Source organism: Trachurus japonicus, chromosome 13 (assembly GCF_045865225.1).
Source record: "Trachurus japonicus isolate A0001 chromosome 13, Traja_1.0".
Lineage (NCBI taxonomy): Eukaryota > Metazoa > Chordata > Actinopteri > Carangiformes > Carangidae > Trachurus > Trachurus japonicus.
In genome coordinates this window covers 19,349,592-19,376,500 of record NC_140919.1, presented here as the reverse complement: position 1 = coordinate 19,376,500, position 26,909 = coordinate 19,349,592, and the positions used below count along the sequence as shown (strand labels likewise).

Below are 26,909 nucleotides of genomic sequence, written 5' to 3'. Positions count from 1 at the left end.
TAATAGGACAGGACTCAACGGCGCTGAACTGTAGGAACCCTTTAAATAAGGAATGCTGAGATAATAGTTTCTAATTCTGTTAACAGTGAATGGAAAAAGGAGTTAGATGCCTCACATGGCCCACTTTTCAACAATGAGGCAGTGTACACACTAAAAGCACTCGCTCTTCCTAATGGGGACAGAAGTGGAAGAGAGGATGAGAAAGGAATGCATTACGTCTGCATGGCATGTGTAAACATCCAGAAAGCCAATATGCCTTTAGTCTCACCACACACACTCTCAAGATATACAAGCTGACTGCTCTGAGCAACTGTTGGTCTGGTATTTTTTTTTATAGCCACGTGTCCCCCTGTTAACTCTACTGTCCACTTAAACTGTCAAGTAAACCCCAATTTCTTCCCTGCCGCTGCAGTTTTTCACATTATTAACACCAGCTCCTGAGGCGTTGGTGTGATTTGTGTTGGCCGCTTCTCAAAAAGGCCCTGTTCCCAGAAAGTAGCCCATAAACACACTGGATAGAGTCATGCAGTAATTTTAGGTTTCTCCTGCGCTCCTCCTACCACAGCTTTATTTCCACAGCTTGACGTCAGTTGGTCGACACCGTCCACAGCTGGCAGCCTGACAGAAGACCTGCTGGACAGCATGGAGGAGGCCTCGTGAGACTTGGAGGAGTGTGGCGGTGGCAAGTGTTCTGAAAAATGGCAGAGGGGGGGACAAGCAGCTGAAGGAGCACAGAGCGGCAAGATTGATAGTGGATGTGCTTGGTCAGCCAGGCTGAATTACACTTCTACTCATCTCTCCATGTCTGTGTGTGTGTGTGTGTGTGTGTGTGTAGAAAGAGGCTATTATGTAAACAGACTGCACATCTACTACATCTTATATCAGAGAGCCCAGGACTTGTGGAAGTACACAGTCCTGAGGCAGTGTCTGAAAGCCTCGGCCTGCATTGTTGTTTGAATAGCAGATGGCGACAGAGAATAATACAACCAAGCTTAACCTAGGAAGAAAAATGTTAGTTTGGATCCTGAAACTGTGATTTAGTTTTTATGCAGCTCCAGGTAGAATTGGGACATAAAATGCATCGTGTAATGTATTTAAACTCTCACTCCATCTATATATCTATTTTTTTTTTTTTTACAGTGAAGGAATGTTTGTGGAGGAGGGTAAAATTTGCAAATGGGAGCGAGACACAACTGTTCACCAAGAGGTCTGGGCTGGAGGCCAGCAAGGCAAAGGGCAGCAGTAGGATTTTATAGAGAGTCCAAGTGACATGTCCTGAGTGTACGTGGGCCTTGGGCTCCTCCTCACAGGGCAAACTGGTAGACGCTGACAAAGACACCAGGTTTCTCTCCTCACAGTGGACAATACAGAACAAAATAGTGCACTTTTCTGAATTAAGAACTTCAAACTTGTGATTTCCTCTCAGTAACAGAGCACTGTGCTACCTATGTGAGAGGTCAAGCTGGCGCTTGTCAGATATCCATGATGGAGATCAAAATGAAGTCCAACTAATGACTTGCATATTATAGCAAATATCATTAGATTAAGTGATGCTTTCAAGACCTTCTCAAGACATGCTGTCTTCATAGCTCAGCCCGGCTTTAACATAATTTCTATTGGGAACTATTACTTTGATCAACCACTAGATGGCAATATAACCTTGACTTATTACAAGCAGGTTCCTCACCAATCCCTTCACTCTGCTGTACATGGGAGAACTTTCTCTAAGGACAGGCTGCGATGTGCTTATATCTTCTTCTTATGGTGTGTATTTTTTTCTTTTGCAAAATAGGGTCAGAAAACAGAAGGTTATTTTGCCACCTTTCGTCAGGAAGAAAAGAATTTGTTATCCACAATGTACATAACATAACTGAAAATCAAACTATAGGCTATAGCCTACATATAGGCCTGGGCCTCATGGCTGCAGTTAAAGACAATTAGAAAATTTGGTTGCTTACATAACCTCACAGGTATTTTACATTCTTCTGTGGCACACATGCATACATGTTACAGATTGCCTTATTCTTGTAATTTCTTTAAACATCTAAAATAAAACAAAATCACTTAAAGGGATGGAGTAACATACTCCTTACCCTCCACTGACAACATGGATGAAAAGTATTCAGTATGCATGAGAATACCGTAATGAACATTACATTCACACGAGGAGGAGCCATGACAACAAACTCTTGGCTGATTAAAAAAGTGTAATATGGTTCACAGGAATTTGAGGACGTTGATTTGAGATGATTGAGATTGTAATTTCCTGTGCATGGTAACAGTGAACTGTCAAACTCAACATTTCTTTAAAGTTGAAGTGTAATGATAATGAAATAGGCCTATAGACTATATCTTTAATAATGGTGACAATTTTTGAAATATAATGTTACTTTTTGGTTGTTGTTTTTTTAATCAAAAGCTGCAATGGTTTTAAATGGCCAGTCACCAATTTCTGAATTTGATGGGGTTTGCTGCACTCATGGAAATAGGCTACCACCACTAATTAAGATACATAGCCATACTGTTTGATGATAGTCACTATCTCCACGGTTAGTAGCCCATTAAAAATGCAAGATACAGTGTCATTTTAAATATCAGCAGACCCAGAAGTAGTTTAACCCACTTTCTTCCCCACTACAGCAGTGATTGTTTGTAAATAAGCCCGGGTCAAACGCAGCAGCTCGATACACCCGATCCCTGTTGTTTTGGCTGCCACTGAACGTCTCATCGCAGTTGCTGCCATTCACACTTAAAGTCATGGAGATGAATGAAGGCGGTGTTTGTATGTTTATGGAGCCGATCCCCTCTCCCTCCTCCACCTGGCCTTGGCCCGGCTCTGACACCCGGACCGCGGCTCTGCTTGAAAACAAACTGCGGCGGCGGCTCCGGTTACCTGGCCCCGATCGATGCGCTGCAGGGTGTCGCGTTGCCTGGACGGTTGGGTATCGATGCATGACCGATCGCTATCATAATCACACTTCCCCCCTCTTATCGCTTACCTACTGAATAAAACATCTGCCTTCCTGCTCATGGATCACTCACCCCTCGCCCCTCCCTCCACCTAAAATCTGGAGAGAGAGGGATTCTTGAAGCGTCTTCAGATGAGTGAAGTAACATGAGAAAAGTGCACAATGATACCCAACAAACGAACTCCCCATAGTTGTTTGTACCTATCGCAGATATCTTCAAACAGACCCATCTGCTATTTGACAGCACTTTGTCCTGAAGGATGCTGCACTGATCATGTCAATAGGCTAATGCTTAGTGTTGCTGACATAAATCAAAGCTATTCCAATAAAACAAGCACATCTATTTGTGGGTCCAGAGGAGGCCAGCAGGTACCAACAGCTCCTCACTTGGCTTGATGGGATAACAGAAACTGAGCTAAGATTCTGTTGCTGCACTGCCAGCCATGAGCTACAATGCTGATTTTCGATTTTTCTTTGTAATTTAGCATAATGAGGTTGCAAAGTCATCAAAAACGTGCAGGCATAACATACAGACAGATAACATGTAAGATACACCTACAGTATTTCCACATGAAGGGGTCGATGAATGGTTTAACTGCATGAAAATGAAGTATGGCCTTCACAGTCACCCAGATTGCAACCCACTTGATGACCTTTGGGGAATTTTACTTTCCACCATCATCATCAAAACAACAACCACATTTTTTGGCACAAGGGTGCTTACCGCTCCTGTGAATTTCCAGAGGGACTCGATCATTCAGTCTGAAGTTTTGTGGTAGTCCCAAAACAGACACACCTCTAAAGACACATATTTCCTTGTTGCATCAAAACACATTTGCATATAAAAAGTTGGAGATTTTGATTTGTCATGGACGTTTCATTCTGCACCATTTGTATCAGTATTTTATCTGATTATGGCTGATTATGGATATATTCTTTCATTCTGCTTCAATTTTTTTGGGTTTCAATTACATCAAAATCCTTAGAATCCTCCTTGATAGGATGTCATTACTATTACCAAGTATGTTTTATGTAATTACATATCACCTGAAGATATTCAACTTGAGGAGAGTAGATGGTAACACCAGATTATGTATGTGCCAAATATAAATGATGATGCAATAAATTACCTTGTAAACTGTAATGTATAGTTTTCTACACTATACAGTTTTCTCTTCCTTTTAAACAGAATATCTACAATAAGAATTTAATTATTTCAGTATTTAGACTATGAAAGAAGTGAGGAGATGACTCACTAGCCCCGTTTTCTGTCTTCTGTCTTCAGCTGCCGATGCAAAAACTTCCGGCCCCTGCAACATGATCTTGCTCAAACTTTTAGTAAAAGTCATGATTTGCCTAAAGCAGGAGTGCAAAGGGTAATATTACATGAGTCAGAGAGGTAATAAAAGTTCACTGCATTTCAAATTCAGTGCTCAGACTAATTCTCCTCCCTCTGACCCAGCAGGCTTCACCTGAGAGCGGTAAATCAGTGAGGCCTTGTTGCCCACACACAGACACTCCACAGGTGCCAGCCTTAGGCGAACTTGGATTAACAGTGAGAATATGAACGTGTTGTGTAATGACAGGTATGAAATGTGAGATGTCAAGATGGTAGGAGGGAAAGGAAGGAAATTTTGATGTATTTCATAATGATAAATTAGATTTAGAGTGAATGTAAAATGCCATTCCTCATTTCAGGGAGTTGTATTTTGAATATAAAGGCCTGGAGAAGATGTAGACACTTTATCAGAAATCGATGCTGTCCAGCTTTCCAAAAATTGTTCAATTTATAAACAAGTTTTTTATTTACTCACACATTCAAAAGCCCGTACACTAAATCTGAGCACCAAAGAGCGGAGGTTAGGTGCCAACTGTTAGAGAGACGAAAGGCGAGATGAGCTGTTGAGCTATTAAGACAATTAACAAAGTGGTCAGGAGGGGCCGAGCGGCAGAGGAACAGCCTGAAATGGAGCGCGAGAGGAGGGTGTGAAGTGACAGTCAGCGCATCTGGTCTCATCAATAATGCAGTGGGCCTTTAAACGGCAGTTTGTCGCATATTGAGCGCTGCTGGCTGAAATCAAGCCCGACACCTTAGATGCCGTCAGGGGAGAGTGAAAGGGTGACAGTGGGAGGTGAGGGGGGGCTGACAAGAGTACCCAGGAAAAGAGACATTTTGTGTCAAAGCTTTCTACGATACATGTGATGGATACCGAATGAGTTTGGCAAGAGATAACTGTTATGTGGATGAAGAAATTTAGATGCTAAAAGCAAGTAAATACCTGCACAGCTCTTGAAACTATTCATCATTTTTATTATCAAATTGAAAAAAGACAGAAGACTTTTGTAGACAAAACAAAACCAGGCACTGTTGTGCCCTATCGATTCTCAAAATAGACGAAACATCCATTTTGTTGACACTAGATTTCAGTTTCAACTGGGAGTACAGTTATCCAACAACAAAACTCAAAAACAAAGCTCACAGTCCACTGCCTTCAAATCTTTCAGGTGAAAAAAAAAGCCTGAGTGACTGCTTCAGCTCGGCGCATCGCGAACAGTTCATTTTCCAGTGATCAGAGGATTTCTCAGCACGACGATGACAGAGTCGCCCCTCAGGAACATCTTAGAAATGTAGCGGTCCTTATTCACGGGCTTAGACTTCTTTTTCCCCTTACCGCTCTTGGGAACTTCTGTCCACATCTCCTTCACATTCTCCAGGACCATGTTGCAGTGCCTGCAAACGGCAATGACAGAAGGAAAAAGTCAGGCTTGGTAAACGGACATATAACAACAGGATTCTTTGGATCTTTTCCCCGTCATTATTCAATTTGTAAGAGGATGAATTTAATACTCTTAATACCCTTTTTGAGGCCATTAAGGGATCAAATTTCCCTCTTTTGATATCTTAAAGAATGATCACATTTTCACTTGAGGGAGAAGCACTACTTTGTTCATGAAGCACATGTCTGAAAATGTCATGAAAAACAAGTAATATAACAATAATCTACTCAAATAGAGTAGAGAATAGAATACTTTATTCATCCCTAGGAGGGAAATTCAAATTAGTCCAGTAGCTCACACGACAATGACACAAAAACAGAGGGCCACCTGAAATAGTCATACTTGTTACATATGCAGCGCTTTAATGTTGAAGAATGAATAATGACAGGTGTTTAAAGGCAGTATTTGCACTAAGTTTACACAAAAACATTAAATTGATACTGTGCAAACAAACCTGTTGTTTAATAAATCAGTGACTGGGCTTCGTACCTGTCAAAAGCCTTGACTCTGCCGAGCAGCTTCTTGTTGTTGCGACAGTTTATGAGGACCTGTGTGTTGTTTTTGACCGACTGGGTGAGCACAGACAGGGGCCCAGTGTTGAACTCCTCCTCCTCCCGCTTCTGCAGCTCCTCGGGAGTCATCTCAGACTTGGGCTTTGTTAACAAACTCCTGATAAACAACACACAGTAACAATTATATTATATTATTATATAGTACAAAACAAGTGGTGACTATACATAATAAGAATAAAAACTTTGACCTTCCAATTATTTGTTAGATTTTTAATGCTCCTTCATTAATCATCTATGTCAGAAATCAGGGTCTAAAATGATATCTTAAAGTGTTCAACCTATAGTTCAAATAACAATTCAACATCCCAAAGAATTAAATTACATGTGACAACACAGAGAAAAGCAGAACATCTTATTATGTGACAGACTGCACATATCTTTTATTTTTGCATAAAAAGTTACTTATGAAAATAGCTGGCAATTACTTATATTATAATAAGTTATAGTTCAGGGCGACGGTATATTTAAAGTCATTATCTACCTAGTTTTTCTGTTTTCTTTTTCACATATGGAGCAAAATAACTTGAGGGCTTACCACAGACACATCAAATAACTATCGTGTTAGTGTATTGGTTTATTGTGGGTATAAAACACAGCAATAAGCGATTCGATCTGTGTTTATCAGAAAGAAAAACGGTTCGACAGGAAATGAAAAAGAGAAAATACATGTAATTTATCAACACATGATTCAAACCCTTAGCCAAAACACACAAAGAGCACGTTTATTGGAGTAAATTAAAGTGCATTACTCTTTCAGTGTACTCGTAAGCTTTAACTTAGGCACTATGAACTGAGACCTCATCATGATATCTACCGTTTCACTGTTATAGTCTAATTAAAACAAAACTAATCACAAGCGGAGAAAGAAAAGGAGCCACTTCTAAACTTGATGTTAGCATATGACGAACTAGCATGTAGCAATGAATGACTTCTGTCTCCTTACTATTTACCTTTGCATCTCACTAAATTCGCAAGCACATTTTAGGCTTCAAATATATTGTTTCAAGTGCACCAACGTTATACTTTAGTTTGGAAATATACACAATGATTGAAACAACACACAATGGGTTTATTGACGGCTAACCGGCCTCACTAGCATTTGTGACTCTGCAGCATGCTAACCAGGTTAGCACTGTGGCTACATGCTGCTGCGACTCTGCGTTCAGGCTCTAATAATAGAAATGTCCATTCCCTCTAAGTCTGGGTGATCATCGTTGATACTTACATGGCTGCTGATGGATAAAAACTGTTTTTTCAGACCGTGTCCCGCTCGTCTCCACCGACTGTCTCCGTTTCTTCAACGATTCACGCGTGAGCCAAGCTACTTCCGGGTCAACTACTACGCGCTTCTGTGTGACACGGAATAACATCCGGGTCATCACGGGTCTCCTCAAACTTCAGCAAAGCCTGTGATCAAAACACAGAGGCACTGTAATGGGCTATTTTTACAATCAATCACATGCGCCTCTTTGTATCCATTCAGGTAACGTATATTGAAGATACATGTCGTTATATTACAGGCTGCTGGTGCTAAATGCTGGCAGTGGATAAATTGCTCACTTTCAAATATGATCACAAGTTAATAGGCTATCAGATACGATCAGTATTGGAGAGTAATTAGTTAGGCTACATGTGTAATTAAATCACAAAACAAATGTAGGCTAACTAATATTTTATGGTCAGTGTAAAAATAAATAAATAAAATCAGTAGCCTAAATCAAATGTTGGTGATTATGCAGATTACAGCAGAATATGTAGGCTACTTTTCATTAAGACAAAACAACAACAACATTCATTTCACTCATGCATTTTTTAGGATATTTACCTAGAACATGTATCAGATAGTTCACAGTAGTAAGATCTCAAAACTAACTTAATCCAGCACATTGTAAAGGCACCAACCATGGCACCAACAGACTCAGTTGAGAAATAATTTAAAAGAATTATCAAATTTAATTGACTCAAGTTTGAATGCAGGAATCTTACTTGTGAGAGTGTTGTTATGCTGCTGTAAGTCTTCTTCTTTTCTTCACTGAGAAAAAATAATATTCTCTCATATTGTTTATTAGACAGAGAACGACAGACCTGCAGGGCAGAGAGAGGGGATGACATGCAGAAAAGCCCTGGCTGGATTCAGTAATGTCTCAGCCTTGTTTTTAATGTACACTATAGCAGGTGGGATACCAGGGTGAGGGTGCACCCAGATTCTGGTCCATGTTGACATAATATCATCAACTTATGTCAACTGCACATTCATGCTGCCTGTCACTTGTCCTACATCCCTAAAGTCGTTCTACCTGATTCGGATGTAGTGACTCAGCATCCCATATCAAAACAATGAACTCATTGTCACATTCACAAAACCGGTTTGAGACAATGTTTGCTTTGCTACATGGTGTCCAATTTTAGTAAATGTATTAATTAGTGGATGCTAAACTGTGGCCATAAAAAAAGCACATTGTAGCAACACTAAAATATGCAGAGGTAGTCAAATGATTAGCTGATAGAAGCTCATGATGTGCCAAAATAACATTGTTACACCAATAGCAGGGTTATATTAACACAAGGCAAGTGTGGTTCAGTTTCTGACTTTACCTGCTGTGTATCTCAACAGAAATCCTTGCTTTCTGACCTGTACTATCTGCATTATTTTATGCATAATTCTAGTGCCACATCATTGTTGATCGGATAATTTCATGAATAAGCAGCAGGTATTCCAAAAGTGCCCAGTGATCATGCATTAACCACATATCTGTTGCAGAAATTGTCACAGGGAAAGCGATGGTAGGGGGAGCAGCCAAATGGATACCACAAACCCCAAAACAGGTGAGTCTTTGTTTTGCTCTTAAACACCACAAGAGTGTGTGAGAGGGAGAGCGAAGGCGATGTAGGCTACATTATCTGCACAGCAGCAACGAGACATTGAGAGATTGGCTTTCTAGCAAGAGACAGACAGACGCCTAGGGGTGTACAACCCACCCACCTTAATTCAAAGGGGTGGCAGATCTACCTGTGGAAGCCACTTGCTGCAGATAATGGCAGCCTGTGTGCTGTTGAGAGGGGTGAGTGTGGGGGGGATTGATTTCCAGAGCAGTTCTGTATCTTTATGAAGCACACCTACCTCAGCCAAAAGACTAGCATCTTAAACTGTGGAGCAGTGGGGATGTAAAATGAACCCAGCGAGGCTTTAATGTACATGTAGTGGAGCTGCAGTGAACTGGAAACAGCGATGTTTAGATTTGCAGCAGCCCGAATTAAGCAGACATGAATCCCGTTAAATCAGAAGGCCAAGATGCTCAGTGTGAAATAATTGATAATGAGGAAAATTACATCTCACATGCAATTCTTTTCTTTCTTTTTTTTTACGATTTGGGCTTAAAGAACAGGTGGTCTTTTTTGACTGTAAAAAAAAAAAATCATTTAGGTGGGGATCAGGGCTGAAAGAGGCAAGCTCTTCCTGTAGCAATATTAACACTTTCTTACAAGTCTCCCGTTGACTTTAAAGAATACTCTTTAAAAACAGCTTAAGTGTAAGAAGAAATTTTTTTTTAGAAAAAACCCTGCTTCTCTGAAAAAAATCTTTCACTTTTCTGTCCTCCATGCTTTAGTTTCTTGGTTAATTATTTCACTATATATTGATTTTGGTGGCCATATGAGGAAACCCTCTTATTATTGTCAAAGGCTACTATTACTTTCACAACTTTCAGGACATGGTCTGCAACAATACCAGCACCAAAGCTTGCATGGTGAAACCATAAGTTAACAGGGCTGATTTATAGCACTGCATGGGGCTTATTAATTAAAAACCCATATCTTCTTTCTCCTCCTGCCTCAGGGAATAAAACCCAGACCTGTTGGATCAAAACTCCACCCTCCCTGCTCTCCGTGCTGCGTTCAGGAGTAGGCTACTCTTGCCAGTAATGAAAATATTATTATCATAGCATCTATCTGGAGCGTCAGTTTGCCAACAGTGAAGTTACTTGATCCAGCCGTCGTCTGCTTTAACCACAGACGGCTATGGATGTGACTGGGCTTGGAGAGGTGACGGGCTGGGGTCTTTGTGATATAAAGAGTCTTTTGTTTAACGGAGGCAGCCGTCCAGAGATCTTCCTCTAATCGGTATCCTCAAACAGCACATCTATTTTCCTTTTATTAATTTCTATGTGTAGGGGAGGGAGGGAGGGAGAGGTGAGGTGAGGGAGAGTTTAACAGGCAGTGATGTCAGCGGCGGGTGAAACACAAGACAGATCAATAAGATCAGCGTGGCTGGAAATATCATGTCTACCTGTGGAGGTTACATCACGATCTGCGCCCTGTTTCAACATGATGTTTCCTCAACAGGCTCTCAGCTGCACTTTTGAACTGTTTTTGGAGGAGAAAAAAAAGTAGAGGATGACAGACAGTAGGTCCATAAACAGGCCTTTATACTCCGCTGTTTTATTTTTTGCTAATCAACTTAGTCTGTTCGTGTGTGGGCTCATACACAGAGTGAAACATTTGATAATATAATAACACAGCCAAATAAGAACAATCAACAACAGCTATAGTTTTAATGAGGTGAAAAGAAAACACAATTAAAAATGCATTATTTATCGTTTAATTACATGTAGGCCAATTAATATAGGACTGGAGTTTTTGTCGCAACAACAACGAATTCAATTCAAAGACAAGTGCAGCAAATGAGAAGTTTGACTGTTGTTCAACTTTGTATTTCTCCTCAGACTGCAGCCCTTTCTAAAATGTTTTAAATTGTGTAATTTTTTTTTATCAGTAAAAATAATTTCATTCACTCATTTGAATACTAGACGCATGGAATTGCGCTCAGACATCAACATGTCATTATCTCCTAGACCTAATGTTTTTGGTTATTACATGCTGGCTCAAATGAATCGCCTCAGACTGAGTGACCATGTCTTTTTGTTTCTTCTTTGTTATTTAATTTAACATTTTCAATCCCATATTCGGCAATTTGCAGTAGATCATTTCATTTGAGGGTCAGGCCTGAAACAGTGACTTGCGCGCAGACCTTCCGTTTTTATATTGAGAAGTGAATGCAAATATTTGGAAAAAATGAATGAGAACGTTGATATAGCATTGTTTGTTTGTTTTTTTTAAACATATGAGCTATTACTTTCAGCAAACAGATACAGACAAGTGGTCATTAATTATATTAGTCTATAATTTGAGCCAGGTTAAAAAACAAACATCCAAAACAGCAAATCCACGTTTCTGCACAGAAATACGCGCATTAGGAGCTTTGAGCACAATTCTTTTTGAGATCTCACGTTTGTTTATTTAACACAAATTGCGCAACACCTTCTGATTAAAAAATACGCTTGGACTGCAGGTCACGTGAAAAAAAATCGCTCTTTCCAATTTAGTTATATTAACAGAATTTATTGGTCAAATATTATAATTTTTTCCCCCACTAACCAAGTTTTTCATAAGCAGAATCTGCAAATTGTTTTTGTGATGCTCTGGTCCTTTATTTTCCATCTTTCTACAGTCTACAGTAATACTTTACATCTCAGAAGACACTGGGTAGCCTATTTGATCTATTTTTCTATATTCCAAGACGAAGAAGGGCTTGAACTAATTTGAGGACAATAATTTGGAATGTCATTACAGCATCCCCCGATGTCTGAGTGGCCGCTCTTGGATAGAAATGGTCCCGGAGACGCGTCGGTCATTGCGCGCTCTTCTTGGCACGGACTAAAAGTTGCGGCACATGGTATTTGGTGCGAGTAAAAGTAGCTGGCTTGTCCAGAGATCATGTTAAAGGAGCAGGGATCCGACAGCGGCAGCGTGCAGGCAGGGATGGCTGTGGAGAAAGCGGTGCAGGCAGTGCCAATCTGATGGCGGCGGGATTGCGCGCAGCTGACTCCGATGTAAGACATCTCCTGGTGCGTCTGAACGAACCGGTCAGACGCATCTGCGCCGCTTGCTGCACCCAGCCGGGACCGCTGGGAAACAACCGATGTGGTGTGGTTGGAGAAGCGCGGATGAGCTCCCAGGTAAGTCCCCGCGCCGAGGTGGGTGCGCACTGGCGTCTGCAGGGGCAGAAACGGCGGCACCGGCCAGTAGAAGGAACCCGCTGCGGCCAAGGTCACACTGGCTGCAGCGCCGGTGGGCATCAGCCGACCTCCTCCTCTTTTCAGTGCGAGTTTGGCCCTGGAGCCGGACACGGCCCTGCGCCGGAGTTTCCCAGATGTGCCACCTATGAAGACGTCCTCACTGCAGGGGTCCAGCATCCAGTAGTTGCCTTTGCCCGGATCATCATAGTGGCGCGGCACTTTAACGAAACACTTATTCAGACTCAGGTTGTGCCTGATTGAATTTTGCCATCCCTGTCTGTTCTGTCGGTAGTATGGGAAGTTGTCCATGATGAACTCGTAGATGCCGTTGAGTGTGAGCCGTCGCTCCGGGCTCTGGCGGATCGCCATCATAATGAGCGCGTTGTAACTGAAAGGAGGCTTTTCAGGTTTAACGCTTTCCTCTGCTCCCCCGCTTTCCTTGGAGTCTCCTTTATTTCCTTCTCGTTTGCCACTGCCATTGACTGATTTACTCTCCACCTTAGCGCGCTGTTTTGGTTTCTCGCACTTCTTCTCGTTGTCAAACTTTTCCTCGTCGTTGGATTTCTCCGGATGCGCAGAGCACAGTTTCATGGACGGAGAGGGAGACTCCTGGTCACTCACCACCCCCTCTCGTCTCCACAACAGGCTGCTGATGCTGAACGAGGACTTGTGGAAAAATCGCTCCGAACTTTTCATATCATCCATCTCAGAGGTCAAAGCCGCTCCTGAAATCCCTAAAATCCTCAAAGTTGTTCTGTGTTGAGAGCAGAGCCGCTCACTGAACCCACAGCAAAGATGCGCTGATTCAAAGTGGTGAGGAGCCAAAGACGCACGCCGGCGAGACAGCGTGACAACAAATGCGCATGATCACAGCAGCCAAGGGCTCATTACTTGGCCTGCAAAAAGTAGTGGATTACTTCGCCATGCGATCTAAAATGATCTAAAAATGAAATACTATGCAGAGTAATTTGTATTTGTTCTATTTATTGGCTGAAATAATAACTAATTTACCTCAACATAGATATTTGAGATTTCTTTCATGACAAAATCAAAACAATAAGCACATGGTATTGCTAAAGTATTTCATAAAAAATAGGTTATAATAATAATAATTAAAATAAAAAAAGCCAAGTAAACTCAATAATCTCCAGGAGACGCTCAAAGCCTGAGTGCGCTGTCAATCTGTGTGACTGATCTGTGAACTCTCAGGTTCAATTATAACACTTCCGTGACTCATGAAACTCTACCCTCTCGCACGCGCCTTGCCCTCTGGGCTGGCCTCATCTCTGTTTCTCTCTGCGCTGCTTTGCTGACACTATAATCTGTCAAAGTAGGCGTCCGATCAAACGAAAGAAATAGGTGGAGCCTCAGTGATCCTGTCGGTAACAGGCCTAAACGAATACACAGGGTCAAAGCTGCATGATGTGTAAAAACTAAAGCAAACAGGCCGAATTGACTTTACTTCTAAAAACCCAACAAGATGTTAACAAATGACCATGATGGGGAAAATACACCGACAGGCCCGAGCCTGAAATCCCCTCACAGGAGGCCTCACTGCACATTATGATCACATAACTTCAATAAATTGACAAAAGCGGTGAGTGTTTCTTGTCTTAGACACATATATAATATTATTGACATTTTAAGACAGCAACCAAGCATCTTTATCTCTAGCCCAAACAAATGTGGTTGTGCTGGTGTTTAGGGTTTTCCCAGACGGCCACAAATTCATACCTTCATGTCAATGAAGCATGTTCAGACAATGAGCTATCATGTTTTATTGTGTCTTCCTGGAGGCCCAGTAACTAAAAATAAAAAAAGCTCTGACTGTTGATGGCACTGCAGTACAGACAGACATTCAGATGTTTCTGTGTGTGAGTGCACAACATTAGCGGCTGCTGAAGAGACTGAAACGTGGCCTGTGAGGCCTCAAGTCAGATTTGTGCCTGAAGGTTTTGAACAGACTAAATTTGTTTCCTAAATTCCTAATCACACTGAAAAAAGTGATACTTTGGATCAACTTAAAAAAATTGCTGTAATTTGTTACACCTAAATTTATTAGTTCTTCACAAATTAAATCTTTGATTTGGTTGAAAACATAAATTTTGATTTAATGTAAATACATTTTCTACTTTGAGAAAAAGCCAAAAATTTGCTTTCATACAAAGTAAAAACATAATTCATTACAAAGACCATAAACTATTTTTATTCTTTATTACAACTTATTTTTTTAATTTGAGAAAAACTAATATTTACCACTATATCTAATTAAAGATTTTACTTTGGAAAAAACTAATTAAATTGCTGTAATCCTGTTACATGCAATTTTTTTAAGTTTTCTCAACTTAAATTTCTGATTCAGCACAAAGTTAATTTTTTACTTATACCTTTAATCAATATATTCTCTTAAATCACAAGCCAAAATATTATTTTGGTCAATATAATGACATTTTTCACTTTGTACAACTGAAATTTTACCATAAACAAAATATATTTCCCTATAATATAAGACTAGGATTAACTGAACTGATTCACTTAAGATAAAACTAAAAAACTGGAAAATTCTCTTCAAAAGACCATTTATTTTTTGATTACTCTCAAATAGGCATGTATTAACACTTGAGAAAAACAAAACAAACAAAGTTGCATGTAAAACAAAAAACACGGTCTTTTCATTGTGTTTTTCTTTAAACCTTATGGAACTGTAAACACATCAATTGAGAGATTCAAGGTAACAGCATAAAGTATAAAAATAGAGCATCTAACAGTGTCTTTGCTATCCTTTGACAAAATTATCAGAATGTTATGAATATCATTATTTTTGATCCATTAGAAAAGCAAGGGACCACCCAAAAAAAACAATGATGAACACAGTTGCTATGGAGTCAATGATGAACAAGGGCAGTTCAAGAAAAAAAAGGAACTATTCGTGCTCTCACTGATCATTCAGAATTTTAGCATTGTTCACATTTTTGTTAATATCAGCGCTACTGAAAGAATTTCTGTTAACAGAGAATATCAGAAATGAAAGCCTGTTTTGAATCAAAGCTGTTTTTTTCTCTTATTTACAATAACCCTTAACATTATCCTGGAATGTATATGAACACAAGCAATTAAAACAGATCAACATGCTGTATCCAAATGTCTTTCTTTGAGCAACCACATATCTAGAGCTTGACAGTCAGAGCCAAGAAAATGAACTCAGAGTGTGCAGTCCATCTCCATGAATATTCCTGCAGTGCATCAAAAGTGTGTTTGAGCTCACCTGGACAGCTCAGGTTTAGAGCATAGATGAGGCCAAATAAGAGGGTACATCCATGTGCAATTGATGACAGTTTCATTTTTGAAGGTGTGGAGGTGCTCATGCCATATGGTGGCTTTAATGGATCCTCCTTCTGATGACAAAACACTGCCCATTGTCCACTGCTGAAGCTCTCTTTCGGCGCCATCCTTCTCACCAACCTGACAAAAGACAAGACATTTATTGTTTAGAAGCTGTTACAAAAGCACATAAGTCCCTCTCTACTTTGTGTAGCAGGAAGTGACGTAATCATACAGCAGAAGACTAGAAGACTACCCTCTCAGCTGTAGTAAACTTGTAGCAGACAGATAATCAGTTTTCTACCTGTGATTTTAGTTATTTTCCTTTGGAAGGGTGCTCTTGTGATACTCCGAGTGTCAAGAGAAGAAAAGTAAGTGTCATTTCTGTTGTATTGTACTTATATTGTGTTTTTTGTGTTGTATCTCATTAAATTCCATACTTGTATTTCTTCACTGATTGATAAAAGATATTAGTTATCATTCCATAGTCTTATGAGATTATGATGAGTGGCTTGTGTGTTTGGTAGGATGAAAATGTTACTGTTTGTGATGTCGACGAGTTTTGCAGTATTGAGCAAGTACATACCTGAACAAGAACTTTTCAGCACCTAACCGGTCTTCTCTCTGACAGCTCCTCCCTTGTTCCTGATGATCTCTGATCAGCTTGCTGTGGTGCTTGTCCAAGGAAGCCAGGAATCGTGGTTGAAGTGGAACAGCAGTCATTCTCATCAACACTCAGCACTGATCTTTTATGAAACAAAATATCACAATCAAATGTTATTACATTACATATTGCATTAAAACTCTGTGGTGTAAAAGATATGTTTCATGAGATTTTTGTGACCTGAAATTACTTACTTTATCCACTGTGAACAATGCAGGCCATCACTCTATTCACCTCTTCCACTCCTGGTGACCGTAGAAGATCCTACTACTGCCAAACTCAGGTGAAGGTCATCAGACATGCTGAACTCTTGGAATGCTTTGGCTATCATCACTTAGTGAGATCATCTTGATTGTTGCCAAATCTTCAAGTTCAGCAGTAGATGTCAAGTTCACTAGTGCCTCTCCAAGTCTCTGTCTCTGTACTGCCATTTAACACACACTGTCTCTGGAATTCCACCAGGCAGAATTAGCTTCCTGGTGTCATCAGGACACAGGATAACCCGCAGCTCAGCTGGTCTTCTCTCGCCATGCCAGTCCATCAAAAAGTATCTACGGTAGTAAAAACATGAATACAATAGTGTTAGTTGTAGTACATAATTGGCCATAGCATAGATTCACTCATATTCACATTTCTAGTGAAAATAACAGGACATTCTTGGCAAACTGTGTGTTGTTTTTTTCTTCTCACAATTAAAGCAGAAGTAAGTGATATATTTGTGTTAATATAAGTCTTAAATAGTTATATCTTCTGACAGCAATCACTTCTATAACTAACTTCCACAGTTGTTCATTTAGGGACTTACCAACTGTGACCTTTTCAGGAGCAAACCTGTAAACAGAATTTAAAGATTTCACATTTAGTTTTTGTTGGGACAAATAGCATTATCCATGATTGTCACTGCAGACTCCAATTTATTAGACCTTATACATTCTGGTATTCTATTATACTGAGATGAGAGAATGGATCTTTATTACTGGATTGCACTAAATGAATAAAACATTAATTGCCTGCGATTTATATACAATTACTCTGCATGGTATTTTATTTTAGAAAAAACGGCTTCAAATATGCCTGCTCATAAACTGCCTATCACACCCTTTGACAATTGAGTGACACTCAAACAGCCAATCATCTAACAGCTGTGAAATTCGGTTGTAGCACCAAACCATGTGAGTTTGTTTACAACAGAAAAGTGCGTAGTGAGAACATGAGCGCTGACGGAGAGTAAACAAAAACGACATGTGGTATTAACGGGTAGAGTAACTGTTTTCAGTCTGCCCCAGGACTGCAATAATTAAGTGCCAAACACTGCGTCCTGCAACTACCTGCCTTCACACACCTCCACAGTAACTCAACATCCCCCTAACCCACCGCGGAGTTTCACCGTCTTCCCCTCACTCTGCTGCAGAGACAGCCGTGTGTGTGTGTGTGTCCGTGCATGTGTCTGTGACGGGCACCTGCCTGCAGCCCACCTGGAGGAAAAAAAAAAAAAAAAAACGGTGGCCAGGCAGACCCGTTTCCCGTTTCTACTTTACTGTATTCAAGCCTTATCACAATAACTTACGCATATTGCTTCATAATGCCACTGAACAACAACATTAACGTTGCACAATAAACAGAGGCAACGGACACGTTGTTGTTAAGGAACGGTTTAGCTAGCGCTAGCGTTAGCACACAGAATACCAAGCCGGCCGTGACGATAATGTCAGTTGTCCATTCTGCCACTACGCATTAATGTGCACGGAAAGCCCATGTTGCATTAAAACGGTACAATTTTGAATTCTTACCTTGTTTAAAAGAGTTTCCAGACAGGACAGACGGTCCACACCCGAGGTCGGCACTTGATGCGAGGAAACAACATGGCGGATTTCAATTTTGGAAAAGAGCGCTCTGCGGTGACGTCACATGGTCACGTGACAGGAAAATCTCTGGTTTAAAGTGAAAATACCATTTGAATTGAAGCATTTCTTTTAATTTAGTTCACAGGGAGTGACATTTGCTTTGAAGCAAACTGAAAAAATCAGGTTTAAAGAGGAAACCATAATTTTTCATTAGACCAATTTAAAAATACACTTTAAAGGAATGACACACTAGTTTCACTTTTTTCAGTGCATGATGAAGTTCCGTACCTTCACTTTTTCTCCTTCTACCTGAGGGGCAAAGTATTGGCCAACCACCACAATGATGTTTTCAGCAGCCAAATCTATTTGAGTTATGTCTGTCCAGTCCAGTGTGAATGAACCACAGCAAAAAAGCTAAATCAGTGCATTGCTATCTGTTCTGATACTGAAATCAGCACACAGGGAGATATAGGTGATTTTTTGAGGCTTTCCCCCCCAAATAAACAATAGGCAGTGCCTAAAAAAAATAATACAGATCAAATGTACAGTAAGGTGGCAACTTCATTGGTTACAAAGATCACAGGTCTGAGCCACCACAGATAAGAGTCCATATCTAGCCTATTTTTGTGACCACCCCACTGTCCAAAGCTGTAACAACTTCTTAATTTCCAGTCTGTTACATAGACATTTGAACAGGTTACCAGACATCAGTGATGACAATTGGCACTACACAACATGTAATCTGTTACCATTATAACCTCTTTGTCAATTTGATAGGAGCTTCCCCCCATAATCCCTTTGCTGCACAAGTGAGCACTTGTTGGGAATGTCTCTGGCACTGCAGAAAGCACGCATTGTTGATTCAACACTTGTAATCTCCCTGGTTCTTTTTTCTCAGTTCTTCTTCAGTGACTGTCTATAGTCCCATTCAAAGTACATTTTATTGCTATTTGAATTAATCATGTTTGGATGATCCCTGCTGAAACGTTTGTGACCCAGAGGGTGAAATCCAAGCAGTAGCGCTCTCTGGTGGTTGATTCTGACCTTTTTGTAGAGGGCAAGCATAGAGAGAAGTCCTTATGTAAATCAAGAATTAATCACATAATACTGTTGATAATTAAGATTTATTTTCAAAAGAACCACAGCATAGCATTAGAATAGCTTAAATCAGTGTGAATGTTTACACTACACTATAATCTTCTGATAACAATATAAAGCAAAATATCCTTAGGGAAATTATATTGCACATCATATAAATATTGCACCAAGACTCAGTTAACTCATGAGCAACATGAGTGACTTCCTCAGGAGGAAATGAGTCAGCTACAGCCTGTTGGTCTCATCCGAGGGCTCCCTCTGCTGCCAGAGGAATAGGATGTGAACGTAGTGTGAAAATTGTTGTTTCCTTGTTTAAGATGTGGCCCATGATGTGAAAAAAAGTGTGGAGTGTCAGTCTTTAGTTTATACCCAAGGTTAATGCTCGTGTATCAAAATAAAATAAACTTCCTTCAAAATTTGCAGCGCGCTTCATGTGCTACTCTTCAGTTGTGTTAGTGCAGCGTAAAGATTTTCTCCTGGACATTCAGTTGTTCCCAGATCTCTGTGTCCAAACAGAGAAAACTCTTCGGATAGAAAACCCTGGGAAACTCCAGACTGCAGCAGCAGTTTGACGGCTGAAATTGACTCTTTGCTTGGTGTGTCATCTGAAATAAGAAGAAGTAACATTATTATACCATATGCAAATGTATATGTGACTGACTTAATGAGAGCTTCCTGGAGGTTTGTTGATACTGTAACTTCCTGGTCAAATGATTGTGTTTGCATTTATTGCTGCCATAACACAAAAAGCAAACAAAGGTGCTTACTGTTGAAATTGCCCATGAAAGCAATTCCCACTGAGTCATGGTTCTGGCCTTTGGTATGAGCCCCTACCACACCCCAGCCACGGCCCTCGAACACTGTACCATCTTGTCCGACGAGAAAACTGAAACATATACAGGGCATTGTTGTTGTCTCCTTTAGTATAGAGAACTGACAAGGCATCCAGTAGGTTCATGTTGCATATTCAAAACTGCATACAATCAAATCATCTGTTGTGACATATAGAAAACAAATCTACTTACTTATATCCAATGTCATCAAAGCGTCTCTCTGTCATATGCCCTCTCTGAATGCTAAGAACGCGGTCCTGACACTCTTTCTGACCTTTGCAGCTTGGGAGGGCAGTGTGGTGGATGACGACTCTTTGGGCCAAGCTCTTCAGGTTCTCCTTCTGTTTAGGGGCAGCTGCTCCCCACTGGGCCCTTGAAACAATGTTTACTGTGGAGCCAATCAAATGCACATTCAACATAAAAAGCTTGCATATGTAAAAAAAAAAAAAAGAAAAAAAAAAGAATAATATATCTAGCAGGAAACAATGTGACAAGATCTGCAGTTATTATCTTCATACCTTTTTGCTCCATCCCTCTGTGCACAGCTTCCCTCAGTGTCGATGACTGACTAGCACACTGTGCAGCTGCCTTATTCAACGAGCCGGTATCAGGAGGTGTGGTCACGGGAAGTACACCGTCTTTGTTCTTGTTGCATGTGCATGCATGTTACTTAAATAGGCAAACATGTTGACTGACTGATAGTCCATGATTATGCAACATCATGTTTGGAATATACATAAAGAGGAAGTGGGAAATACTTCACGTGGTGAGAGCAAAACGATTATCTTCCACAATTATGCATGCACGCCTATTTCAAACTATAAACTCTGTACTACCTGTTTTTGCAAAATCAACTGACATTCATGCCTTTACCGTACAAGGAAATATGATGAGGTGTTACTAAAAAGTACTGAAAACTGTTGAGGCCAATCAACTTTCCATGCTGAAAAATTCTTGGGTTTTACCACTGGTGTGAGTATTTGTAAAAACAATATTTATACATATTTTTTTAACATGTTTCAAAAAATACTCAGATACATTTGAAACAACTGATTCTTTTAATCTAAGAAAGCACATTTGAAAATGACAACTGTTTAAAAAAACAACTATTGATACATAATATTCACAAGATGGTTTCAGACAAAGATCATTTCAGGGTCAACAAACATCAACAGTGCTGCTGTTTTGACATATTATGTTCTTTTTTTTTTTTTTTTTTTTTTACCAATTTGTGTTTAATTCTGGCTGGTACAGTAGAATAAAAATGTCCATCTGAGTTCCAGCTGCGGTGTATTGTTTTGTGTGAATGGCAAAACTGCAGATGCAAATGTCAGACCTCTTCTTAATCATCATCAGCTTTACTCTGTCCATCTGTGTCCACAGTGGGGAGCTGTGCAGACGTAGTACAGTCTCATAGCATCCTGTCAGAAGAAACAGTAAAAGTTAATTTAAGTTTTCTGCAGCCAAAATTGTACGTGTATATCAGAGGAAAAGGCATTTCTTATTTTTTTTGACAACAGGGTGCAAGATTGCAGCAATGTCATTCTGCTGACCATAGAAAATTGGTGAACTTATTCATACGCAGATGACATGAAGACTTAAGCTCATGTATAGTGTATTTATTGACACATGATAGTTACCTCAGCCTTCATACTGTGAGACTGGAAGAACACTGCCTCCTTGTGACCACATCTGGGAAAAGATGGTTTGTACACAATGTCAAAAAATAATACTTTTTAAACACAACCGGTCAGTGTCACAATCAGATGCAGCCCCCAAGAAGCACTCTGCTGTGCTCTAGGCATAATAATACTGGTGATCATGCAGGAAAAAATGTGTACAAAAAATAAATAAATAAAAATATTAAGTCAATCAGTGTGTTTATTCCAACTTCCACAATGCAAGCATTTACAACTAGCAGCTAGTAAGTAACAAGTATGAGCTTACTATGCAAGTCCAATTATAATCTAATTATGAAATAGTGACACCTTGGAAATGTGACAAATCACTAAAAACCACAATGAGACAATATTCAAGTTTATTTACACGTGACCTCAGCTCTCTCATCAGACATTACAACATCTAAATCTACTGAAGAGAAAAGACAAACAACCGGCACACGCGAAGAAAAATTTTTGATAACTACGTAATGATGATGATGATGATGATGAGTAGAACAGAGATACGTCAATATAAAAAAATGACAATGTTCGTGTCAGCAGACATCCATTGTGGTGGTTCTCGTGGCTCTGGTGACTACCACCATGAGTCATCAATTTGGCAATACAGTGATTCAGATGACTACAGCAGATGATTACAGAGAGTGCTTGGCTATGTTTAGTTTACGCTTCCCCAAAGTATCCGTCACTGCACGTTATCTGTAATTGGACTCAAAAACACTCAAGTGATACAAAGTGTTGTTCTGCCCTACATACATTTAACAAAGCTGCTGATCTACAACATTCAGAGCTGTGTCAGACAGTACTTGTCATACTAATAGGATATTAAACCACACTCTGAACCACAAAGAAGCTCTTAAAACAGCTGGTAAAGAATTAACTCCACATTTTTCCCTTCTCACATAATCAGTCACTCCAACTCACCGTTCCCAGTATTGAAATAATGGGCACATAAACATCCACCAACATGAAGACACACTGTTATTCTTCCAAGACAGCAGGTTAACAAACAGCTAAAATAACAACATATTTTTGTCTTGCATTATTCAGGTAGAGAGAAGGAAGCCTATAGCCACAAGTCTAATAGCAAGTGTCTTAAAGAAAGGAACCCAATGAGTTGTTGTTGTTTATCGAAACTTGTTACTGTGGTTTTGTCAACTTTCTGCCCTCTGGTGGTTAAAAAAAATCACCTGATGAAGCTCACAGGTCTAACGTGTTGACCAGCACTAACTGCCCATATCCTGAATGTGGCACCAAACTAACAAAAGCAGTGAGTTGGTACGCTTAACGAAATAGATAAAACAGTTGGGCTGTCCAAAGGGAATGAGTGCAGTCAGGTGAGTTATGTCCAAACTTACTTGGGACATGGGTGGTCCTCTGTCCTTGGTAATGTAGGATCCTGAGAAACATCAGCGATGATCTGCGTCAACTCACTGGTGATAGAACAAAACAAAATGGTTAATAAAAAAAAGGGCTCAAATGACACACACAACTACAAGTCCAAATTGAAAATGTATTGCCTTGTGCGTGGTCACTCAATACTTTGTTTCACCCATCAAGAAAAGGATTTGCATGTGCAGATTTAACACCAAAGGTCAGCCTTTAATTTATTGTACCATCAACTTTAAGCACAAACTAAGATCAATTAGTCTGCACAACAAGTAGATCAGATATTAAAGCGGAGATGACAGTGCAGTGTGCTGGGTCAGTTTTATCTGCATAATCTGACAGTGGTTCCTAATACTTACTCAACCTCATGGGTGATTTTATTGACATAGATGCAGCTGTTGTCCGCCTCTTGTTGGTAGTCACAATTTCTGCACTGTGGGTGAGAATAGAGAAAAACATCAAATAGGACAATGCAAAAGGCACATCCGCATGTGGCATCACTACAAGCTATCTCCTAGAAGATCCGTCTTTCACAGCAAGCCCGTTATCAAGCTCTGAATTTAACCTTGAACTTTGAGTTTTCAAACCTTTAAAACTGGAAACTTTTAGTTCCATGACAGTTGATCAGAGTTACAAAACCATGACTCACCATAGTTAACAGGTAGATCAATTTTACTCCAGAGCTAGAGCTATTTAGCAATCCTGTGTATTTGAAAGAGTCAATAGGTAACACTGCTGCTTTCAGTGCACGTATTAAACAGCCTTGAATGTCCTTCGTACTACTTATTTAGCTGTAAGTCGATGGAAACAAAGTGCAGGTGGAAGCAGTCTTTGTGTGTTTTCATGGCAGCTGCATATTGAAATACATCCTGGGGCTTTTCTATTTGGAAAAGCAAGTTTATATGTATATTCCATTTATACAAACCATTTATACAAACAGTTTGTCTCAAAGGGCTTTACATGGTATCAAAACCAACATCCTCTGCCCTTTGACCCCTCACATCGACTGAGGAAAAACTCCAAAGAAAATCCTTAACAGGGAAGAACAGGAGAAAGCTCAGGGTGAGGAACAGAGGAGGGATCCCTCACCCAGGCCAGGATGGGCAGAGGTGCAATAGATGTTCTGTACAGACAAGAAAACATTTCAGCTAGCCTAACCCTCCAGTCAGCGCCCCTGACCAAAGGCACTGGCTCATAATCTGGAGTTGGTCCCCGAGCACCGCACCGTGGCGGCCCACTGCTCCTCAGGGATGGGTTAAATGCAGAGAAAGAATTTCACTGTACTAGCTGTATATGTGACAAATAAAGTACCTTTACCTGTATTTCCTTCCATCTACTTTTTTTTTTTTTTTAAACCATCACCTGCTGGAAGTCAAGGCACTTTAACAGTATTTCAGTGGTACTTCATCATTTAAAACTATTGTTGCAATATTTATTTGTAGTTGCATTTACATGTTAGGTATTCAGTATAACCATATACTCTTTTGAAAGTGCACCCTGATTAGTCATGACTCACCATCTAAGGGGTAAAAAGTGATGCATCTCAACACTTCGTGGCTTCTATACTCAGTTTTGTTATATGCTGCCCCCCAGATCATCTAAACACAACCTCCTGAGGTTGCTGTACAGTGGGAGACTGAGCAGCTTCACAACACAGCCAGGCGACTAGTGGTGACACACTTACCGCATAGAGCAGCACACGGTTCTCCTTGTCTTCTTTGGGGTACAACATGTTGTTACTGTAAAGCAGAATTGAATTGGCATTTTAGTATGATCATAATGACTTTATTAAAAATAAAAATAAAACAAAGCTTAACGTTAGCCATTCACTAAGTTACGACAGCGCTTGGTTAACATGCGTGTAGCTAGTCGGCTAAGTTAGCTCATCTAACCGCTGGTCGACTCACCATTCTTGACAAAACCGGATCCCAACAAAACCCGGCTCGTACGTTCCGGTCTCTAAATCCATTGTAGAAAACTACAGCTGGAAGATAAACTTGACAAATACAACAATTGTGATGCTGGTGGTAACTTCGGTGTACCCGCTATCCGGGGTCCAAAGCCAGAAACGTTTGAAAACACACAAACTGCGCATGCGCGGGCTACTGAACAGGTGACGGGTTTAAAGACAGCGCCTCCTCGTGGTTGGAAGACAAACTGTTTATTTAGCCTTATTCAACTAGGCTACACACTTTACAGTCTATGGCTACACATTGAAATGAAACAGAAAAATATACTGATACCGAAAAAAACCTCTGCCTCCAAAGCCAAATTGCGATTAAACATGACACTTTGTCTCATGTTTCCCTTTTACATACTAGGCGTTTACTTGGCATTTATATAGCCTAATATCATTTTAGGTTATGTAGGCTAAGCTGCTGGACAATTTGAATTTCCCTCCAGGGGATGAAAGTATTTTTTTTTTCTTCTTCTCGAAACATTGCTATTCAAAAGGCAAACCCATGGACCAGTGAGGCAACACACATACCACCTGTGTAAGTATTCTTTTATCATTGTTATTGATATGTAGTAATCAACAAACACACCATATTAGGTTGTTATGTCACTGAATTTATTTGTGCATTACACAAGCTCTCAATTTGGATTGGTTTTGTCATAAAACAATAGGCCACACACATGTTCATCAAACAAAACATTTTTAACCAGTCTTTTAATCAGAATAATCACATAAACCATTAAAACACTGATGTTATTAACCCAAACGAATCCCAACAAAGACAGTGTCATTATCTTCAGTTGCAAAGATATCATTTCTGCCAGGCCCCCAGATATTCACCCAGACATTGTCCCCCTTAGACAGTTTGACGACACTGCTGACACTGGCCACTTGGCTACACTTATCTGGGAGGGAGGTGTGATACAGAGACACCACCTTCTCTCCATTCTTGTATATAGCACACTGTCCACGCCCATACACAGATGCATGCACAGTGAAGTGATAGAGTCCATCCACAGGGCAGGTGAAGAGGCCTGTGTCAGAACTGTAGCCGTGTCCCTCGTTGAGCAGCACATCTGCAAATATCAGGACTCCTGAGTGTTTGGGGTAGCTGTCACAGCTGTTCAGCTTGGCTGTGAAGGCCACAGTGCCTGGATTGGGTGACACCATGGTAACAGACTTTATTTACAGCCAAAAATAAAAATAAAAATCTGAGACAATATGAAGAAAAAAATATGTTGAATAGGTGGTTGTAGTTAGTTAGTGTTCTGTCACATAAGTCTCATTACATTTAGGTTTTAGATCTAGAGATTTGTTAATTATCTTCACAAGTTCATTCAATTCAAAAACTGAATTTATGAATCACTGGCAAACATTGGTGTTTTAGGGGGAAGGAAGGAATGATGTTAAAATGCCTTTTGTTTTTCTTTACCTGATGATGAAATGCTGTCTCCACGTCCAGGGACATAAGCCATGACTGAAACTTGTAGACAGGTAATTAAAAAAATATGTTACAAAAGGTTACCAGATATCACGTAACAGATGCTTTCAGTTTAGACCGCATAGTGGACGGAGTAGCTTGCCAAAATTATTTCAATCTGAATTTAACCACATTTCTCTACTCTATTGAATGCAAAACAAGCACATAATAACACTCCACTGCAAACTTCACAAGAATGATCTACATCTGCATTTTAAACTTATTTTGATCAAATGAAAACCACCATGGGA

The 26,909-nt window shown here is 40.1% G+C and overlaps 5 protein-coding genes across 5 annotated transcripts; all 5 read right to left on the bottom strand.

Annotated features, from left to right (window-relative positions):
• Positions 1 to 5,259: 5,259 nt before the first annotated feature.
• Positions 5,260 to 7,634, bottom strand: snrpd2 (small nuclear ribonucleoprotein D2 polypeptide). Its single transcript, XM_085795192.1, has 3 exons — positions 7,545 to 7,634; positions 6,237 to 6,416; positions 5,260 to 5,700 (listed from the first exon to the last, which is right to left on the bottom strand). Coding segments are annotated over exons 1-3 (357 nt in total). The 5' UTR covers positions 7,547 to 7,634; the 3' UTR covers positions 5,260 to 5,525.
• Positions 7,635 to 11,874: 4,240 nt separating this feature from the next.
• Positions 11,875 to 13,166, bottom strand: foxg1c (forkhead box G1c). Its single transcript, XM_085794435.1, has one exon. The coding sequence runs from the start codon at positions 13,096 to 13,098 to the stop codon at positions 11,875 to 11,877; it is 1,224 nt and encodes a 407-aa protein (XP_085650561.1). The 5' UTR covers positions 13,099 to 13,166.
• A 6,521-nt stretch (positions 13,167 to 19,687) lies between these two features.
• On the bottom strand, positions 19,688 to 20,797 carry pglyrp5 (peptidoglycan recognition protein 5). Its single transcript, XM_085795190.1, has 4 exons — positions 20,672 to 20,797; positions 20,346 to 20,541; positions 20,088 to 20,206; positions 19,688 to 19,925 (listed from the first exon to the last, which is right to left on the bottom strand). Exons 1-4 carry the CDS (start codon positions 20,682 to 20,684, stop codon positions 19,750 to 19,752), a joined length of 504 nt encoding a protein of 167 aa, XP_085651316.1. The 5' UTR covers positions 20,685 to 20,797; the 3' UTR covers positions 19,688 to 19,749.
• Positions 20,798 to 21,190: 393 nt separating this feature from the next.
• Positions 21,191 to 25,316, bottom strand: polr2i (RNA polymerase II subunit I). The gene is made up of 6 exons (XM_085795191.1): positions 25,129 to 25,316; positions 24,906 to 24,960; positions 23,581 to 23,654; positions 23,191 to 23,265; positions 21,794 to 21,845; positions 21,191 to 21,574 (listed from the first exon to the last, which is right to left on the bottom strand). Exons 1-6 carry the CDS (start codon positions 25,188 to 25,190, stop codon positions 21,512 to 21,514), a joined length of 381 nt encoding a protein of 126 aa, XP_085651317.1. The 5' UTR covers positions 25,191 to 25,316; the 3' UTR covers positions 21,191 to 21,511.
• Positions 25,317 to 25,921: 605 nt separating this feature from the next.
• LOC146975863 (complement C1q and tumor necrosis factor-related protein 9-like) lies at positions 25,922 to 26,670 on the bottom strand. Its single transcript, XM_085794434.1, has 2 exons — positions 26,611 to 26,670; positions 25,922 to 26,329 (listed from the first exon to the last, which is right to left on the bottom strand). The coding sequence occupies exons 1-2, from the start codon at positions 26,651 to 26,653 to the stop codon at positions 25,935 to 25,937; spliced, it is 438 nt and encodes a 145-aa protein (XP_085650560.1). The 5' UTR covers positions 26,654 to 26,670; the 3' UTR covers positions 25,922 to 25,934.
• Between the last annotated feature and the right edge of the window lie 239 nt (positions 26,671 to 26,909).

Bases quoted from the DNA above. Each gene is read 5' to 3' on its own strand.
- snrpd2 (XM_085795192.1), bottom strand. The intron at 5,701-6,236 runs GTACGAAGCCCA...TGCCGTTTGCAG, and splicing joins AGAGTCAAGGCTTTTGACAG to GCACTGCAACATGGTCCTGG.
- foxg1c (XM_085794435.1), bottom strand. From the start codon at position 13,098: ATGGATGATATGAAAAGTTCGGAGCGATTTTTCCACAAGTCCTCGTTC.
- pglyrp5 (XM_085795190.1), bottom strand. The intron at 20,207-20,345 runs GTAAGTAGATTT...TATATGTTTCAG, and splicing joins TTTGATGACATTGGATATAA to TTTTCTCGTCGGACAAGATG. The intron at 19,926-20,087 runs GTAAGCACCTTT...TTCTTATTTCAG, and splicing joins TTTCATGGGCAATTTCAACA to ATGACACACCAAGCAAAGAG.
- polr2i (XM_085795191.1), bottom strand. From the start codon at position 25,190: ATGGATTTAGAGACCGGAACGTACGAGCCGGGTTTTGTTGGGATCCGG. The intron at 24,961-25,128 runs GTGAGTCGACCA...TCTGCTTTACAG, and splicing joins ATCCGGTTTTGTCAAGAATG to TAACAACATGTTGTACCCCA. The intron at 21,575-21,793 runs GTAACTATCATG...TTCTTCTGACAG, and splicing joins CTCACAGTATGAAGGCTGAG to GATGCTATGAGACTGTACTA.
- LOC146975863 (XM_085794434.1), bottom strand. From the start codon at position 26,653: ATGGCTTATGTCCCTGGACGTGGAGACAGCATTTCATCATCAG. The intron at 26,330-26,610 runs GTAAAGAAAAAC...CACCCAATCCAG, and splicing joins AGACAGCATTTCATCATCAG to GCACTGTGGCCTTCACAGCC.